Raw genomic sequence first — 14,098 nt, 5'->3', positions numbered from 1 at the left:
AGAGGAAGAGAGGGGGACAGGGAGAGGGAGAGGCAGAGAGAGAGGGAGAGAGGGGGAGAGAGAGGGGGACAGAGAGAGGGAGAGGCAGAGAGAGAGAGGGGGACAGAGAGAGGGAGAGGCAGAGAGAGAGGGAGAGAGGGGGGAGAGGGATTGAATTGAACTTTATTTAACAAGGAGGGAGGGAGAGAGAGAGGTAGAGAGAGGGGGAGAGAGAGAGGGAGAGAGAGAGAGAGGGGGAGAGAGAGAGAGAGACAGAGAGAGGGGGAGAGAGAGAGGGAGAGACAGAGAGAGAGGAAGAGAGGGATGGGAAGAGAGAGAATAGGAGAGTAAAACAGGAGAGAGAGATAGAGGGAGAGATAGAGGAAGAGGGAGAGAGAGAGTGAGAGAGAGAGAGAGAGGGGGAGAGAAACTGAAACTGAACTTTATTACCAAAGAATAGAGAGAGGGAGGGAGAGAGAGGTAGAGAGGGAGGGAGAGAGAGGTAGAGAGAGGGGGAGAGAGAGAGAGAGAGAGAGAGAGAAAGAGGAAGTGGTGTTTGTAAGTTTGCGACCTTCATGTGTGTGTGCATGCTGACAATACTCACAGAAAACTGAGCCTTTTCCTCCTCCATTTGCTTGGCGTATTTCAGAGCTTCCATTTCTGCTTTGTCCCTGCGCAGCAACCTGAAACAAAACCCGGTAACGGTCAGTTCTGCTGTCCACTTGTCTGTGTGCCCAGGTAACAATCAGTTCTGCTGTCCACTTGTCTGTGTGCCCAGGTAACGGTCAGTTCTGCTGTCCACTTGTCTGTGTGCCCAGGTAACAATCAGTTCTGCTGTCCACTTGTCTGTGTGCCCAGGTAACGGTCAGTTCTGCTGTCCACTTGTCTGTGTGCCCAGGTAACGGTCAGTTCTGCTGTCCACTTGTCTGTGTGCCCAGGTAACGGTCAGTTCTGCTGTCCACTTGTCTGTGTGCCCAGGTAACGGTCAGTTCTGCTGTCCACTTGTCTGTGTGCCCAGGTAACGGTCAGTTCTGCTGTCCACTTGTCTGTGTGCCCAGGTAACGGTCAGTTCTGCTGTCCGCTTGTCTGTGTGCCCAGGTAACGGTCAGTTCTGCTGTCTGCTTGTCTGTGTGCCCAGGTAACGGTCAGTTCTGCTGTCTGCTTGTCTGTGTGTCCAGGTAACGGTCAGTCTTGCTGTCAGCTTTTCTAAGTGTCCACAAAACGGTCAGTTCTGCTGTCTGTGTGCCCACGTAATGATCAGTTCTGCTGTCGGCTTGACTGTTTGTCCAAAGTGTTTTCATCTGGACAAAGATCTGCTGCCGCTGGTCTGAGCTTGTAAGCAATATCAGCTGCAGTGTGCCACGACTCAAGATCAATCAATCAATCAATGAGGCTTATATCGCGCATATTCCGTGGGTACAGTTCTAGGCGCTCTGCAGTGATGCCGTGTGAGATGAAATTTTATACGGCCAGTAATTGCAGCCATTTCGGCGCATATTTACCTTTCACGGCCTATTATTCCAAGTCACACGGGTATAGGTAGACAATTATTAACTGTGCCTAAGCAATTTTTGCCAGGAAAGACCCTTTTGTCAATCGTGGGATCTTTAACGTGCACACCCAATGTAGTGTACACGGGGGGGAGTTCGGACACCGAAGAGAGTCTGCACACAAATTTGACTCTGAAATAAATTTCCGCCGAACCTGGGATCGAACTCACGCTGACAGCGGCCAACTGAATACAAATCCAGCGCGCTACCAACTGAGCTATATCCCCGCCCCTTTACTAATTACATGACAACAGATATAACAAGAAGGGCAAAGCCCATACGACTCACATGCTTTACACATTTTTCCTACCAAAATACATGTGACCTTGACCCAAGGTCAAGGTCATCCAAGGTCATGCAACACAAAGGTGTTAATTCAAGACATAGGAAGTACAATGGTGCTTATTGGCTCTTTCTACCATGAGATATGGTCACTTTTAGTGGTTCACTACCTTATTTTGGTCACATTTCATAAGGGTCAAAGTGACCTTGACCTTGATCATATGTGACCAAATGTGTCTCATGACGAAAGCATAACATGTGCCCCACATAATTTTTAAGTTTGAAACAGTTATCTTCCATAGTTCAGGGTCAAGGTCACTTCAAAATATGTATACAATCCAACTTTGAAGAGCTCCTGTGACCTTGACCTTGAAGCAAGGTAAACCAAACTGGTATCAAAAGATGGGGCTTACTTTGCCCTATATATCATATATAGGTGAGGTATTCAATCTCAAAAACTTCAGAGAAAATGGGAAAAATGTGAAAAATAGCTGTTTTTTAGGCAACATTTATGGCCCCTGCGACCTTGACCTTGAAGCAAGGTCAAGATGCTATGTATGTTTTTTGGGGCCTTGTCATCATACACCATCTTGCCAAATTTGGTACTGATAGACTGAATAGTGTCCAAGAAATATCCAACGTTAAAGTTTTCCGGACGGACGGACGGACGACTCGGGTGAGTACATGTATAGACTCACTTTTGCTTCGCATGTGAGTCAAAAACAGTCTGGTATGTTTTGACTGGACCTACCCGACGAAGTCCTGCTCCTTCATACCATACTGATTGGCAAACGCTTGGCTGGACCTACCTGACAATGGACCTACCTGACAAAGTCCTGCTCCTTTATACCATACTGATTGGCAAACGCTTGGCTGGACCTACCTGACAATGGACCTACCTGATAAAGTCCTGCTCCTTTATACCATACTGATTGGCAAACGCTTGGCTGGACCTACCTGACAAAGTCCTGCTCCTTCATACCATACTGATTGGCAAACGCATTGATCTCCCCAGCCTGCTCTGACGTCAGCAAGTCCACATCCAGCGTCACATCTGTAGTGACATAAGTAGCACCGCTATGTAAATACACTGACAGAACACAACATGTAATTGTACAACCACACACAGAGTGACATCTGTAGTGAAAGTAGCACCGGTATGTAAATACACTCACAGGACACAACATGTAATTGTAACAACCACACACAGCTGTAGTGACATGAGTAGCACCGCTATGTAAATACACTCACAGGACACAACAATTGTAATTGTAACAACCACACACAGCTGTAGTGACATAAGTAGCACCGGTATGTAAATACACTCACAGGACACAACATGTAATTGTAACAAGCACACACAGCTGTAGTGACATAAGTAGCACCGCTATGTAAATACACTCACAGGACACAACAATTGTAATTGTAACAACCACACACAGCTGTAGTGACATAAGTAGCACCGGTATGTAAATACACTCACAGGACACAACATGTAATTGTAACAAGCACACACAGCTGTAGTGACATAAGTAGCACTGCTATGTAAATACACTCACAGGACACAACATGTAATTGTAACAACCACACACAGCTGTAGTGACATAAGTAGCACCGCTATGTAAATACACTCACAGGACACAACATGTAATTGTAACAACCACACACAGCTGTAGTGACATAAGTAGCACCGGTATGTAAATACACTCACAGGACACAACATGTAATTGTAACAAGCACACACAGCTGTAGTGACATAAGTAGCACTGCTATGTAAATACACTCACAGGACACAACATGTAATTGTAACAACCACACACAGCTGTAGTGACATAAGTAGCACCGCTATGTAAATACACTCACAGGACACAACATGTAATTGTAACAACCACACACAATGTCACAATAAGATGTCCAGAAAAAAGGGTCTATCTTAGGAATGTACTGGCAACTTCTTGGCAGTTCATTCGCAGTTCCTCCTTTACTGCTTTTGTTTATAACTGTAACTTGATCTTTGAGCATCACAAATTTCCTTTTTTACATTTAGTCAAGTTTTGACTAAATGTTTTAACGTAGGGGGGGAATCGAGACGAGGGTGTGGTGTGTGTGTGTGTGTGTGTGTGTGTGTGTGTGTGTGTGTGTGTGTAGAGCGATTCAGACTAAACTACTGGACCAATCTTTATGAAATTTTACATGAGAGTTCCTGGGAATGATATCCCCGGACGTTTTTTTCTTTTTTTCGATAAATGTCTTTGATGACGTCATATCCGGCTTTTTGTAAAAGTTGAGGCGGCACTGTCACACCCTCATTTTTCAATCAAATTGATTGAAATTTTGGCCAAGCAATCTTTGACGAAGGCCGGACTTCGGTATTGCATTTCAGCTTGGTGGCATAACAATTAATTAATGACTTTGGTCATTAAAAATCTGAAAATTGTAAAAAAAATTTTTTTTTAATAAAACGATCCAAATTTACGTTCATCTTATTCTTTATCATGTTCTGATTCCAAAAACATATAAATATGTTATATTTGGATTAAAAACAAGCTCTGAAAATTAAAAATATAAAAATTATGATCAAAATTAACTTTCCGAAATCGATTTAAAAACAATTTCATCTTATTCCTTGTCGGTTCCTGATTCTAAAAACATATAGATATGATATGTTTGGATTAAAAACACGCTCAGAAAGTTAAAACGAAGAGAGGTACAGCAAAGCGTGCTATGAAGCACAGCGCAACCGCTACCGCGCCAAACAGGCTCGTAACTGTCACTGCCTTTTGCACTAGCGGCGGACTACGTTCAGTTTCATTCTGTGAGTTCCACAGCTTGACTAAATGTGGTAATTTCGCCTTACGCGACTTGTTTATTTTTATTTTTGGTGTTGCCATGTTAAGGGGAGACAGGGTAGGCAAACACTTTTTTTTTTTTTTTTTGAAACAGAGTGCTGCTTGTTTGATTTTTTTTGTTGAAACAGTTTGCTGCTTGTTTGATTTTTGCAAGCATAATAACTTAATTAAGGGAAACCATTTTAAAGTTTGAGTGAAAAGCAAATTTTTTTGGTTTTATTCACCAAAAACCGAGAAAAACATCATAAAATGTGCTTATTTTCAAAATGTTGCAGTTTGTGAACCAGTGCATGTTTTGATCCAATTTTTCTTCTTTGCAGCGATATGTGTGTGTTTAATAATTCTGTGCATGGAAAATAAATTCAAAGCAAAATATGTTTTTGATTTAGCATTTTCAGTTCTTGGTTCAGTCCGGATAAGAAATTATGAATCAGTACCAAACTGTCAGACTCATAAAATCACAACCAATGCACTGAACTCTTATTCCATGCACAGAACTGATGCTGTACGACTCATAAACAACATATACAAAAACTGAACAAATCCATCAAACCTGTCAAAAGTTGCAACATTTTAATTGTAGCGTTTTGTCTGAAAATTACATTCAGAGAAAACAGCATTTTAAAGATTCGAACAAGTACATAAAAAAACAAGTAGCACAGTGCACCCTGAATTCATATGTTTTTATCAGAATGACCACTTTACTATGTAGGGAAAAGGATTTGACAATCAAATTATCAGGATTTTTTTTATATACATCATATGAAAACAACCATCTTTGTTTGTACCGATATGAAAACATGAATCAGAACCAAACTGTCAGACTCATAAAAACCAAACCAATGCACTTAACTCTTATTCCATACACAAAACTGACGCTTTACAAATCATAAACAACATAAACAAAAATAAAACAAATCCATCAAGCCATTCAAAAGTTGCAACATTTTAATTACAGATGTTTGTCTGAAAATTACATTCAGAGAAAACAGCATTTGAAAGATTCCAACCAGTACCTCAAACTAGTAGCACAGTGCAGCCTGAATTGATATGTTTTTAAAAGAATAACCACTTTACTATGATGGGGAAATGATTTGACGATCAAATTATCCGGACTTTTTTTTTAACATCATTTGAAAACTCATCTATGTTAGTGCAGATATGAATCAAAACGAAACTGTCGGACTCACAAAAACACAAGGAATCCACTGTACTCTTATTCCATGCACAGAAATGGTGCTTCACAAATCATAAACAACATATACAAAATTGGAACAAATCCATATAGCCATTCAAAAGTTACAACTAGATAAAACAGCATGTAAAAGAGTCCCACTAGTACCTCGGTAAACTAGTACCACAGTAGAGCTTGAATTAATGGGGTGTTTTTTTTAATCAGAATAACACTTTAACTATGAAGGGGAAATAATTTGATAATCAAATTATCTGATTTTTTTTATTTAAAAAAATATCATATGAAAACATTAAAAAAGTCAATTATCTGTGTTTGTGCTGATATGAAAATATTGATCAGAACCAAACTGTCAGACTCATAAAACCCAACGGATGCACTGATTTCTTATTCCATTGCATAGAAATGATGCTTCACAAATCATCAACAACATCTATATATATATACGACTAGTGTCTGTCTGTCTGTTCGCGATGCACGGCCAAAGTTCTCGGTGGATCTTTTTCAAATTTGGACAGCGTATTCAGCTACACCCCGGACACAACCTCATCGATGAGATATTTCAACACGTGCTCTCAGCGCGCAGCGCTGTGCGCGCTGAACCGATTTTGTGTTTTTTTGTCGGGATCCACTACCAGTAACTCTTCCTTATCTTCTCCAGTGTTTTCAGCCGCGATTATCTCCCTTCCTCCGTGTGGCGTCAATCCATATTCCCGTTACTATGTTACTGGCAAAGCCGGGTCCCAGACGCAGCCTGGTATTTGGCTCTACTTCTTCCCGGCGAAGCCGGTACCCGGCGAAGTGGGTAATCATCTAGTTACATATACCGTAAAATCCCTAGCATAAGCCCACCCCCCCCCTGTGCACAGATTTGGGGCAAAATTGCGGGGTGGGCGTTTGCTAGGGATAGATCCCTTTGCACAAAGTAAGTTTTGTGCTCAACCGTGTAATTGAGTGAATACAAACCCCGAAAGCATGTAAGTTAGGTCGTGTGAGTAGAAGTGAAGGAAAAAAGAAAGAAAAAGGACTTTGAGGCAAAGAAGGCCAACCATGAGAGAGAGAGAGAGAGAGAGAGAGAGAGAGAGAGAGAGAGAGAGAGAGAGAGAGAGAGAGAGAGAGAGAGAGAGAGAGAGAGAGAGAGAGAGAGAGAGAGAGAGAGAGAGAGAGAGAGAGAGAGAGAGAGAGAGAGAGAGAGAGAGAGAGAGAGAGAGAGAGAGAGAGAGAGAGAGAGAGAGAGAAAAGGACTGGCTCTTCTGAAAACAACCCGAGCATAGTCATTCATATAAATTTATAAAGTAAAAAGAAAATCGCCAGACCTTTGCAAGGACAAACAATAACAACACAATTCCGGGAAAAAGAAACTTGATGAAATGTCGAAATGTCAACACCAATGAAGCCCTTTCTTTCTGTACAGGGAAGAAATTACACGATCGTCTTTGGAAATGAAACGTTAACTGAACTTGGATTTTGTCTTCAAAAGGCCCAATCTTTCTGAGAAAGAAAAACCCACAAACTTAGGGAAAAAAGAAGAGAAACTCGAAAAAACATGAACGATGGGTGGGAGTGAGGAGAGGGGACAAAGAATAAGAAAAAAGGAAAGAAACACAAAAAGGTAAAGAAGGGGAAAAAGATGACTTTTAGAACAGTCTGCACAAATCCTAGTGAAAGTGAGCCTATAGTCTCTTCGAAAATAGCAGGGTGGGCGTTTGCTAGGTAGTTACCCCTGTGCACAACTTTTGGCCCAAAGTGGGGGGTGGGCGTTTGCTAGATGGTGGGCTTATGCTAGGGATTTTACGGTATATACACAAATGGAACAAAGCTATCAAGCCATTCAAAAGTTGCAACATTTTAATTACAGTATTTCTGTGCTCAATCCTAACACTGCAGCAATTTTCTGTAAAGCTGAATGTCCCTTTCCAAGTTCATGTACCAACATGGTCATACGCGGATTATTTTAAATGCAACTTTACCACCCGAAGAGTTGCAAACACCAGGAGAAGAGTAAACAAATGCAGACTTGAATGGACACTCATATGCACTCCAGATGCAGGGCCTGTGCAAATCCTTGGGCTGATGCATCACCTTCTTTTATAATCAGACTGCTATCAGACAAGCATTCAGTACAGGATAGACCTTTCAGCAATAGATTGTCTGATTGAGCTGATCAATGTTGACAAAAGCCCAACACATGTCAGCGGAGTGACGTTGCACAGTACCAGTATCCATATCTGCTTGTGATGGGTCAGAAGATAGCAAAGTATCTGTATCTTCTTATGGTTGGTCAGAAGATGGCAAAGCTGATGTTTCTGCTGTGGAAGAGGGTAGTTCCGGTTTAGCAAACTTTTCCATCAGGTTAATCTTTCTCCTCGCTGCCACCACAGGAGGACTGGCTCTCCCCTTGCTCCAACCTAATAAATACACAAACACTGATTTAATATTTGATACAACTGTCCATGGTTTTTGTTTGTAATAAGCTGCAAATTTTAAGACTCAATATAAACGTCAACAAGTGCTTGTACTTTATTTTGCTAATGACCATGTCACATGGGGTGTACCTCAACTTTTTGGCTGGGCCGGTAAATCAGAAATCCCAATCGGCCCCCAACCACTGAACCAGGCGGGTTTTCTTACAACCACCTCAGCGGCTCGTACCCACATATGTCGGTTGACGAACACACACACAAAAGACATTCATTAATTTAACAGTGACTCATACTAATAATGCATACATCATTACATGTGGATTTGCACTACTTATTAATACCCAAACACACACAACTTAATGACAAAAAAGTGTATGTTTTAATATATATAATGATAAATAATTGAAAATAAAAGCAGCCACAAAAAAGCAAAAGAAATCAAAGTATTCTCACCCTGTCACACACTAAACCTCACTGAAGGTTATCCCATATATACATACCGGCCCCTATCACAAAATTTACATGTCAAGTTTACTATGGGATTTGAGTAACCACACAATCACATACACACAGGAACTAATACTGAAACTAGCTGAATTATTTTCTTTCTTTCTTTCTTTATTTTCATATTTTTCTTTTAAAATTAATTTATTTCATCACACTTGCTATGTATTTGCTTGTTTCTTGTCTGTTTTGTGCGTGTGTGTGTGTATACATTTTCACATTTCCTAAACCTAGCACTGTTTGCAGGTGATCTTTATGCTTTTGATTCATGAGTTGCATCCCCAGTCCTTTAGTTTAACTCTTTTTTTTCTTTGGTGAAGTAAATTGGATCTATTTTTTTATTCCTTAGTTAATGGAAAAGATTTGACAACAATATTGCTGTCAATGATAGGTTGGTCAGCCATGCTGGTGTAAACCAATCCTTTAGAATTAGAGAACACTCTCTAGTAGGGTACTTATTTTCCTACGGTCAATGAAAACAGAAACTGTGTCAGTTGTACATCGCTCAGATGCTGCTTCTCAGTTTGACCCCAGACAAAGAATAATGGTGACATGTTACACCATAGTAAGCTCTCAAGGACTGGCCAGCGAAGAACAATAGGGGGGGGGGGGGGAGGGGGGGGTGGTTCGGCGGCGGCATGGTCAGTAAATTGGATCAAGAAACCCGCAAAATACTTCAGACACAAACTGTTTATCATTTACCTGCAAACCCTAACACATTCTTACAACAACAACAACATAACAATGTGCAATAAATCACGTTGTCAACCAAACAAGATCGAAAAGAGAAAGAAGCAAAACCCACCTCGTTGAGTCAAGAATCTTAGAATGTCGTCTGCTTCAATGCGATCATGTTGGTTCATTTCGGAGTGTTGTTACTTCCTTCTACAGTTCGCTGCTGCTGGTTCATCTTTCTCTGATATTTCTTACCACTATGCCGAACATTTTCAATGTTAGGGTTGTTCTCCGCAGCTAAAAACTTTGAAAAATGCTGCTGAATCGGTGAAAAAGTCATGGATTTGTTGACACCGGGGAATGATAAGTTGTCTACTGCGCTTGCGCCAAATGCCTTTGACCTACATATATTTGCATACATTTAATTCCGGGGTTTCGGTTGGAACGGATTCTCTCTCTTTGTGCCTATGTCAACGGAAATTCCCCAACGGTGATGACGTCATCTTGAAGAACGCAAATTTCCACACAGTTTGAACAGCGAAGGGCCATGTCATGTGCGCACATTTACCAGCACGGAGTATCCAAAGTAGACCATTTTTTCGATTTTTTTTTTTTTAAACACAGACAAAAACAACAAAACATCGGTTTGAAAATGGTTTTATTTACATGAATACATGTCTAAAATGATAAAAGCAGATTATTGAATGCATTCCAGAATGTTCAAAGGTGTGAAAAATGCAACAACCCCAAAAAGGTGTATGAGACCAAAAATAACTAATTTTGCCTGCCCGGTCTCCCCTTAACACCACCTATTAAGCCTTTCGCTTCCGACCGCGCATTTAAGCGCGGTCGGACCCTAACAGCAGTCGACGCTCTGTTACTCAGGGGAAACAACCGCGAGAGTCCGCAATTGCCTCGTTTTCGATAGCCAAGATGTCTGCCTCCATGTGGGTGAAGTGTTGAGTGAATTCGATTGATTTTGACGGATTTTATTGCGTTTTTCTGGACATCTTTGGTTCGATTCTCTAACATGGCGAATCGGCGCTATACTGTTGAGGAAGCTGTTCGTATTTTGATGGATATTCCCGGCAATGGAGATGAAAGTGAAGATGAAAACGTGGTGGGAGGCGAAGGAGACATTGTTCAAAATGAAAGTGAAATTGAAAGTGACGAAAGTGAGAGTGATAATGATGATTTTGTACAACCATCCACGTCGCGTGGAAGGGGGCGTGGCAGAAGGGGACAAGGCAGGGGGACAGGTAGGAAAAGAACCGACACAGTTGATAATTCTCGTCAGGAAGATCCAACATTTGATCAGGATATTCCACGTGAGTATCCTTACATATATATGTTTCTTTCCTCTACTGTTGTCCTAACAGTTTTTATGCAATCTCAATTCAACACACCCTATTTTTAGAAATATCGTCAAAAATCTCATATTATAGCTAACCTGTTGCAAAAAAACAAAAACAAGTCGCGTAAGGCGAAAATACAATATTTAGTCAAGTAGCTGCCATTTTTCAGCAAGACCGTATACTCGTAGCATCGTCAGTCCACCGCTCATGGCAAAGGCAGTGAAATTGACAAGAAGAGCGGGGTAGTAGTTGCGCTAAGAAGGATAGCACGCTTTTCTGTACCTCTCTTTGTTTTAACTTTCTGAGCGTGTTTTTAATCCAAACATATCATATCTATATGTTTTTGGAATCAGGAACCGACAAGGAATAAGATGAAAGTGTTTTTAAATTGATTTCGAAAAAAAAATTTTGATAATAATTTTTATATATTTAATTTTCAGAGCTTGTTTTTAATCCGAATATAACATATTTATATGTTTTTGGAATCAGCAAATGATGGAGAATAAGATAAACGTAAATTTGGATCGTTTTATAAATTTTTATTTTTTTTTACAATTTTCCGATTTTTAATGACCAAAGTCATAAATTAATTTTTAAGCCACCAAGCTGAAATGCAATACCGAACCCCGGGCTTCGTCGAAGATTACTTGACCAAAATTTCAACCAATTTGGTTGAAAAATGAGGGCGTGACAGTGCCGCCTCAACTTTCACGAAAAGCCGGATATGACGTCATCAAAGACATTTATCAAAAAAATGAAAAAAACGTTCGGGGATTTCATACCCAGGAACTCTCATGTCAAATTTCATAAAGATCGGTCCAGTAGTTTAGTCTGAATCGCTCTACACACACACACAGACACACACACAGACACACACACAGACACACGCACATACACCATACCCTCGTTTCGATTCCCCCTCGATGTTAAAATATTTAGTCAAAACTTGACTAAATATAAAAATGAATAAGGCATATCTCAAAACTAAAATCATTCAACTATGCTGACAAAAGGCCAATAAAAATGTCTACATTAGTTTTGACTGGATATTTTTAATATTTACAAGCATAAAATAGCATTTTGTCTATATTTCAACTAATAAACTGAATAAATTGGATTATCCGCCCCTTGCGTAAAACATTGTCTGCCCCTTTTGAGTAATTTGTGGTATTGTTGGAATCTCCAATCATATACCTACACATACATATATGTTTCTTTCCCCTACTGTTATCCTAACAGTTTTTATGCACTCTCAAATCAAAACACTCTTTTTTTTACCAATATCCTCAAATAGTTCCGGAAGTCAAGGGGTTAAGAATTGAAAACTCAAATATTCGCAACAATCCAAATTTTTATCTGAACTATGTCTCGCATGTAGGCATACGATCCTAAAACTTTCAAAGCAATCTGCCGCATCATTGCTGAAATACAGCTAGTTTTTTAAGCCTCAAAATGGAGGCAAAAAACACCTGTTTTCAACCACTCATGTGATCGACACCTGCATCTGTAAGAATGATATGTAAAAGTTGCCAAGTTGTGCCTACTTTTAATTTGTGTGAGTTTGTTAATAGGTACCTCACGTTTTGTCCAATCTATTTTGGGGGATACACCTATTTGAGTGTTGGTCACGTGACCCCCGTAAAAGAAATCTTTAATCTAAAAAGTATGCCAGAAACCCAAGTTGAGTGCCGTAAATGTCATAGCAAGTTTGAAGAAAATGACTTTGGAATGAATGCTTTTGTTTTAGGGGCAGGGATGTAGCTCAGTCGGTAGCGCGCTGGATTTGTATCCAGTTGGCCGCTGCCAGCGTGAGTTCGTCCCCACGTTCGGCGAGAGATTTATTTCTCAGAGGCAACTCTCTTCTTCCGAACACCCCCGTGTGTACACGCAAGCACAAGACCAAGTGCGCACGAAAAAGATCCTGTAATCCATGTCAGAGTTCGGTGGGTTATAGAAACACGAAAATACCCAGCATGCTTCCTCCGAAAGCGGTGTATGGCTGCCTAAATGGCGGGGTAAAAACGGTCATACACGTAAAAGCCGTGGGAGTTTCAGCCCATGAACGAACAAACAAATGCTTTTGTTGGGGTGCAAAAATTGTCACAATACTTTCTTTGTGCCAAGTTTCGACCAGCTCTTGTGCTTACCTAGGTCCGCTGTTTCCACGTCAGTGTCACTGCTTTCCTCATCACTGTCATCTTCATCATCGTCGTCATCACCAGGGTTGGCAGGGGTGCTGTCCTCGTAGGTGTAGCCAATGGCAGCCTTCTTGTCAGCGTTTCTGTGCAGTCATAGTTCACTCTTTATAGCACACACTGTCAGTGTTTCTGTGCAGTGATAGTGAACACTGTATCACACACTGTCAGCGTTTCTGTGCAGTCATAGTCCACACTGTATCACACACACTGTCAGTGTTTCTGTGCAGTCATAGTCCACACTGTATCACACACACTGTCAGTGTTTCTGTGCAGTCATAGTCAACACTGTATCACACACTGTCAGTGTTTCTGTGCAGTCATAGTTTACACCATATCACACACACTGTCAGTGTTTCTGTGCAGTCATAGTCCACACTGTATCACACACTGTCAGTGTTTCTGTGCAGTCATAGTCCACACTGTATCACACACACTGTCAGTGTTTCTGTGCAGTCATAGTCCACACTGTATCACACACTGTCAGTGTTTCTGTGCAGTCATAGTTTACACCGTATCACACACACTGTCAGTGTGTCTGTGCAGTCATAGTCAACACTGTATCACACACACTGTCAGTGTTTCAGTGCAGTCATAGTCAACACCGTATCACACACACAGTCTGTGTTTTTGTGCAGTCATAGTCCACACTGTATCAACACACTGTCAGTGTTATTGTGCAGTCATAGTCAACACTGTATCACACACACTGTCAGTGTTTCTGTGCAGTCATAGTCAACACTGTATCACACGCACTGTCAGTGTTTCTGTGCAGTCATAGTTTACACAGACCTGTTTACCCCTAAAACATTGCATGTGTATTTTCTGGGAGCAAAATGAGGCAAATGTGTAGTTTTGTAATTGAATGTGTAGAATTTCTCGTCGACCTATCACAACAACAAGAACAATGATTGCTACTTTTTACCACATGTATTGATTGACTGACGGAAAAATGGGAATTGCAGACGGTGCAATGAGCATGATGTTTTCCTTTCCGCGAAGACAAGTCATGGGTAGTCCTGATGATATTTTGGCAGAAAGACTTGGTTCGGCGCATTGCTCGTCTTTTTCTTTTTGGTCGGTGGCCTTTCGGA

At 40.9% G+C, this 14,098-nt stretch overlaps 1 protein-coding gene across 12 annotated transcripts in view; it reads right to left on the bottom strand.

The window, feature by feature from the left end:
- Positions 1 to 14,098, bottom strand: part of LOC138952072 (CLK4-associating serine/arginine rich protein-like) — an 81,302-nt gene that overhangs the window by 41,500 nt on the left and 25,704 nt on the right. For all 12 annotated transcript variants that reach the window (XM_070323647.1, XM_070323648.1, XM_070323646.1 and 9 more), the window contains exons 7-9: positions 12,957 to 13,090; positions 2,769 to 2,865; positions 584 to 662 (exon numbers count right to left, since the gene is read on the bottom strand). In XM_070323647.1, the coding sequence (XP_070179748.1) occupies positions 584 to 662; positions 2,769 to 2,865; positions 12,957 to 13,090 (310 nt within the window). The remainder of the gene's footprint in view (positions 1 to 583; positions 663 to 2,768; positions 2,866 to 12,956; positions 13,091 to 14,098) is intronic.

This window comes from Littorina saxatilis, linkage group LG17 (genome assembly GCF_037325665.1).
Source record: "Littorina saxatilis isolate snail1 linkage group LG17, US_GU_Lsax_2.0, whole genome shotgun sequence".
Taxonomy (NCBI): domain Eukaryota; kingdom Metazoa; phylum Mollusca; class Gastropoda; order Littorinimorpha; family Littorinidae; genus Littorina; species Littorina saxatilis.
The sequence above is the reverse complement of the archived record's forward strand: the minus strand, read 5'-3'. Positions and strand labels throughout refer to the sequence as shown.